The sequence below is a fragment of the Elephantulus edwardii genome, unplaced genomic scaffold, assembly GCF_000299155.1.
Source record: "Elephantulus edwardii isolate Elephantulus edwardi_28Jun2011 unplaced genomic scaffold, EleEdw1.0 scaffold00102, whole genome shotgun sequence".
Classification (NCBI taxonomy): Eukaryota; Metazoa; Chordata; class Mammalia; order Macroscelidea; family Macroscelididae; genus Elephantulus; species Elephantulus edwardii.
This window is the reverse complement of record NW_006399852.1, coordinates 8,005,898-8,012,234: the sequence shown is the minus strand read 5'-3', so window position 1 is coordinate 8,012,234 and position 6,337 is coordinate 8,005,898. Positions and strand designations below refer to the sequence as shown.

The window sequence follows — 6,337 nt, the reverse complement described above, 5'->3', positions numbered from 1 at the left end:
TTTCCCTCTGGTCCTTGCATGAAGGCCTCCACCTGTCACACCTCTTTTTTTATGAGGCTTTTCCTCCAACATGAAGATGGCCACCCTTCATACCTCTTTTTCTTTTTTTCTTTTTCATAAAGCTTGGCCACAGCACTGTGTGGTCACTGGCATCTTATCTTTTTCTTCTTTCCAGCTTAAAAAAACCCAAAACCCAGGACATGAGAGAGATGTACTGCCGAATATGATGAGAGATTATTTCTTTTGATTCCAAAGCGATGTTACTATTATGAACATCCCCCAACCCCCTCCTGCTTTCATTGAGTCTAATATGCTAGTTTTAGGAGTGCAGTGAAAGTGGGAGGTGGGCGGTGACAAAGCATAGCCTTGGGTGTCTCTCACTGTCCCAGTGGCTTCCCTGCCCCTGGGCACTGGAGCAGGACAGAGATCAGCTAACTGGTTAAAGGGCAGATTAACCTCCATCTACAGACTTCTCTGACCTTTTATGTGAATCTGAGTTAAGCTCTGTTATGAGCCTAATTGCCCAATAGGATTTTAAGATTATTGTTGTTGTAGAGTCTATACTGACACATAGCTGACCCTGGGGCGTGTTTTTTCAGAGGCAGTTAATCCCAAGGGAGGAAACTGCCCATCCTTCTCCCACAGAGCAGCTGGTGGCCTCAAACTGTGTGCCTTTGGGATTGCAGTGCTGCTTCTTGCCAGTAGACCACCAGAGCTCATTCTCTGGTGAAGGAAGGGAATCCCTAGGTGGTGGAAAGGGAGGTTAACACATTCTTCTGCTAACTAAATCCTGACAGTGTGGGCCTACCCTGAAGCATCTGCGGTGGGCGGGAGGCCTGGTGACCACCGTACTTCTGGAAAAGTCATCCATGGAAAGCCATAAGGGGGGGGAGATCTGCTCTGATGCTGTGGTGTCCCGGGGTCACAATGGTCCAGTAGCAGCCCGTTTCTTGGATGCAAGCACTTGGCCATCGTCTTTCTAACCCCTGTGACAAGGGTGGGAAAGCAAAGACTCATCCCCTTTTGTTTCCTTAATGGCATCTCAGTTAGAACTTAAACTGTTCAGCAAAATGTACATGGTAAAATTTAAATACGACATTTTGATGTGTTTTTGCACGCTGAATGCTTTGGTGTGCACTTATTTGAAAGAACCAGCATATGCTTTGCATATTTTGTTGGAAATTTTGCATCTTAAAGCATATGGGATAATAAGAAACTGGAGAAATCTAGCCTTTGTTAAGCATTAGTTCCCTGGTGGCCCCCACCCCATCCTGAACCCTGGGATCCAACCTGTGTCTTATTAACTTCCACTTCACAGCTGGTCTGTTACCCTCGTCCAAGGGCAGTGTCTTGTTCTGCTCATCTGTGCCCCTGAAGAACTAGAACTAGCGATACAACAGCATGTCCTTCAATTGATTTCTTTTCTTTTCTCTTTCAGCAAATCTCCCCAGCAGGCCACAGGTAAGAGTTAAGGCGCTAACTGAATAAAATGCTGCTGATGATAAGCCACACTAAACAGATTGATTAGTTGTAACTGATTTTTAACACTGTTGTATTGTCCATTTAAATAAGCAAAGTTCCTTGACATTTAAATACTACTTGATTCACACATTTGTCCCGTCAAAGAAGAGGCTTTGCCAGAATCACTTCTTCTAGATCCCAGAAATGCCTTATACTTCCTTATCTGCACTGACATCTTCTTTTCTTTTTAAATTTTATTTTTAAATTTTTTTTAACTTTATTATTTGCGTGTGTGGGTGTGTGTGTGTGTGTGTGTACTGTCAAATCAGATCTGACTGGTACAAGAGGAGATTGCCCCTCCTTCTCCAGTAAAGCATCTGGTGGATTTGAACTGCTTACCTCTGGGATTGCTGTGTGTACTGACATCTTCTAATAGCATCATATGTAGTTTGCTCAGACACAGACATAGCAACGCAACAGGGCCAGGCAGTGTTTTGTTCTACTTACTCTCAAGGTTGCCATGAATTGGAACCAAAATGCCAGCAACTACCACACAAGTACCCAGGAAAAATAATATCGAATGACTGTTCCCATAAATACCCACTTAAAGTTAGTGGCACAGAAAATTGAGTTTCCATAATTGATTAGTGCCACAAAGACACCTTCAGGGGAGTGAAAAGGGATCCACTTTTTATTTAAAGATTTGCTGAGAACTGTTGGCAGCTGCAGCCTCCTGATTTTCAGTATTTTCCCTATCAGCCCTCTTGGTCAAAATGTGTCACAAGGCTGCAGTAATCCCTGGGGAGCATTTTCTTTGATAGATTTGTTTATTAGTGTTTTGTTTAAAAAGAGTGACTCTTCTGAGTCAAGTTGTCTTATTGGCAAGGGAGATCAGGAGCCTAACGAGATGCAGAGGCAGAAAGCTCACCTTTAGTAAGAGAAGGAAGAGCAAGGGCGGGTGAGCTGACTGGATGTGGTGGTGAGAGTGTGTGTGTGGGGGGGTTCCTCTTCTTATTGCTCTTTGATGGTTCTTGGGAAACGGGGACTTCAGGAGGGAGTAAGGACTGAAAGGAAGTGTTATTGGAGTTGTGAAGAGGTTCTGGAGAGAAGGCACTAGATCCCTATTAGTTGGGAAAGGAGACGGGCTGGGGAAACAGAACGGGCAAGCAGAGAACGTTAAAGGTCCACGCGATATTCTTACTTGTGACTTTAACCCGAGACCTCTCCACAGAGCTGTGCCTTGCTCTCCCGCTGTATTCAGCTGGAGGCATCAGAATAGGCTGAGTAATGGAATAAACCAGAGTTGAGGTTGTGGTTTGGCCATGTAAGTTGAAGGAAAAAGGCAAGAGATTTTTTATTTTTTTATTCACCTCCACGATTAGAACATTTAAACTGGATGGAAAGAGAAGTGAAAATGTTTCTTTTGCTGTGACAAGGTGGGGGAAATGGTAGAATCAGTGGCTTGCAGTAGCCAATGAGCAGTGGACGTAACCTGGAAAGATAGACGTGGAGGTGAGATGAGGTGAGGGAAGGTGAGATGAGATTGTTGGATTTGGTGGGATGGAGGGTTTACAGGTATTAGTGATGATCCTTGTTTGACCCATTGTGTGAGTGGCTAAGGAGAATAATGGACAGGATTATTGGAAGAGAGAATTCAAGGGACCTGTGGTAACTTGTGGTCGCTGTGAAGCTGAACACTGTGACACTGATGTGTCAAATGTGTTAATGGTTGGTTACCCATGGTGGACAGCATTTGGTGGAGCTCCCCGATTAAAACAAGCTTGGAAGCAGGAGTGGCATCCACTTCCTTAAATAGCTTGCCTCCGGAAACCCTATGAACCTGGAGAAAGGGTGAAAGTTACACAAGTGTTGAGGACTTGCATTCATAGAGTCGCTATGAGTCGCCTATGACTCGATGGCACTCAACAACAAGAGACTAGATAGCTGCACGAACCATGTGCACTGAAATAACTAAGACTTGAAAATAGCTTTGGAGACAGTCCATGAAGATGAATCTTCTAAGAAATGCAGTGAACTGACCCATCAGGTGGTCAGTAACTGCCTACGCCAAGAAGAGGGAGGGGCCCTTATTGTCTAATGGCGTTATAGCTGGGTGTTTCTAGGCAAGAGAGGAAAAAATGCTCTGGAAGTTTCACTGAGGCACTTGAAAGTGACTTGCCCAATATACAAGGACAAGGTCCTTAAGAGAAGTGGGAGCTCTGTTAGCCTAGGGGCAAGAAGCTGCTCTGCAATCCCGAAAGCTTGGGTTTAAGGCCACCAGCTGCTTTTCAGGAGAAGGACCAGCATTCTCCTCCTGTGCCTCTGAAAACCCATCAGAGGATCGCTGTGGGTCTGTTTCCAACACTGTAGTCCACACAAACCTAGCAGAGCAGCACTAGAAGAGAGATTATGGAGGGAACTGCAGTGAGATTTCAGGTGTTGTTTAGAGCAAGCATTCAGCTCAGCAGGACATGTGAGGATGTGGGTTTTGTAATGATCTGGAGAGCACAGGGGAAGACTTTCTGAATGAGCATGCGTGGGACATGGGGACAGAATGAGGGATTTCTCTGTGAACGGGGTGTGTTAGGGGAAGAGAAATCATTGGCATCTGGAGCCACTTTTAATCCATATGAAACAAAAATCAAGAACATGAGAGCAGCCCCGACCTCCCAGGTGGAGGTGAACCTAGAAGTTTCAGGACCACAAACACTTCACAAGTGTGCAGAGTTTGAAATGGAAGTCATCTTAGAGACCTTTCGCTCACTCTGGGTTTGAATAAGAAGAGGTGGAGTTAGTGGACGGAGCAAACATTTGACTTACTCCAACAGGCCCCTCGGTTTCGCTATAGCTCCCTTCCCCATTCCTTTTTGTTTGCTTGTTTGTTTCCTTGCATTATGTCCTGCTCTTTCTCTTAAAAATTATCATAAATACTCTATACCATGTAGCCACGGAAATTTATGAAACATGTATATTCACCTGAGTACTTTCCGTAGTCTTGAATTTTGAAACTTCAAATGAGAATCTGTGTGCCCTTTTTCATCAGTGTATCCAGTTATGAAGGATAATAGAATGCGTAGAAGTCATTTTAAGTCCTTTCAGCTTTTCTTTTTAATTGTGAATTGGCACCAAACTTTTAAAAATAAATAGGACTAAGTAACAACATGTTCTTTCCTAGGGAGAGCGAACTTCTCCCTTGGTTCTCAGAGTACTCTGAACTCACTTGGGCCCTTTCTCATGGAGCACCGTGTATTGTTGGGGTGTCTTTCACACCTCAGTATTCAGGAGCCCAAATCAATGACTCGGTCCCAATGGGAACATCCGTGCTTGCTGAGCTCTGCCTCCATCCAGCAGGGCAGCAAAATGTTCAAAATCCAGAAACAAGTTACCGAAGAAGCCAGATTTCAATAGTCATGGCAAATGTGGAATAGAATCTGGGTGAGAATAAAAATGAATTTGCTGTCTCTTGTTTTGAGAGGAAAAAGAGCCCCTTGGGCAGGTTTTCTAAATTGCTAGGAACATGGTACCAGGGCTTCCTGCCAACGTCTCCACATCAGAAGTGGCAAGGACAGAGACTATGGTTTCTGGGCGTCCTGAACACCATTCTTTGATTTATGAGGTGTGGCATCGTTTGGATGACTTTTCAGATTGATTTTTAAAAGTGTGTCCAACTCCAAAATCATTTTAAAAGATCAGCTTTTTGGCCTTCCCTTGCTAACTTTATGCCACCCTCAGAGTGTAGCCCCAGTTTTACATATCCTCTTGCTTGTGGATGCTGTCTCCAGAGCCGTTATGCAGCACCACTGTATACCATTGGATTCAGATTCTTATCTTGGCCTGGATTCTTCTGGAGCCTCAACTGCTTTGAGTTTTCATGATGTCGGGGCACACACCCTTTGCAGGAAACCCTCGGTTCCTGATGAGATATTTGGTCTTGTTGTTATGTGCCATTTGAGTTGCTGTAGCCCTAATCCCTGCTCTATCCTATACCAAACTCACCGTCTCTGACACACCTACTCCCATTACCCCAGTCACTGAATCGATCCATCTCATCGAGGGTCTTCCTCTCTTGCCCTGTCCCTCCACGCTCCCAAACATGATGCCCCTCTCCAAGGACTGGTCCCTCCTTGCATCATGCACAAAGTATGTCAGACGAAGCTTCAGAATCGTTGACTCCAAGGAGCAGCCTGGCTTCACCTTCTCTAGGATGAACTTGTTTCTTCTTCTAACAGTCCCTGTTATATTCAACACTCTTCTCCAGCACCACAGCTCAAAGGCATCAATTCTTTTTCTGTCATCCCTCATCACTGGCCATCTCTAGGATGCATAGCACTCAGTTGAGACCACTATGGCCTGGGGAAGGCGCACTTTAGTCTTCAGCCTGGCCTCATTGCTCTTCAGTACTCTGGGGAGGTCTTTCCCAATGATTTCCTGGCTGCTGGTACCAAGAGTATTGATTGTGGACGTAGGCCAGCTGAATTCACTGTCCTTTGGTACCCCAGCTGGAAAAAGCCAAATTCTGTTTTAACTTGATTTCCAACTTGAGCAGCAGAAAAGAGTTCCAGACAAAATGAAGGCTAAGGTATCAGATTGAGACAGAAGGGTCTCTCAACCTCAGGAGCAGAAGTCACATATGAATCAAACCGGGACCCCTGTGGACACAACGCTTAACTTTCTCAAAGACTTGATGGGCCTTTGCTACCTGTTTAGCTTTATTTAAATGTTGTCCTGACAGCGCTGTTTTCCATTCCCGCAGGCAATGTGAAGTCGTCATCCAGCCAACCAGCATTTCCTGACGTTGCAGTATTGCCCTTTCCAGCAAATGCCAATCCCAAGTTCCATTTAATCAGAAGCTGCATGGCTCCGTGAAACATGCTGT

General features: G+C 44.9%; 1 protein-coding gene across 1 annotated transcript in view; it reads left to right on the top strand.

Annotated features, from left to right (window-relative positions):
- Positions 1-4,889, top strand: part of UTRN (utrophin) — a 704,039-nt gene extending 699,150 nt beyond the window's left edge. The window contains exons 73-74 of the mRNA XM_006891679.1: positions 1,439-1,461; positions 4,737-4,889. Of these exons, the coding sequence (XP_006891741.1) occupies positions 1,439-1,461; positions 4,737-4,889 (176 nt within the window). The remainder of the gene's footprint in view (positions 1-1,438; positions 1,462-4,736) is intronic.
- The last annotated feature ends 1,448 nt before the right edge of the window (positions 4,890-6,337 follow it).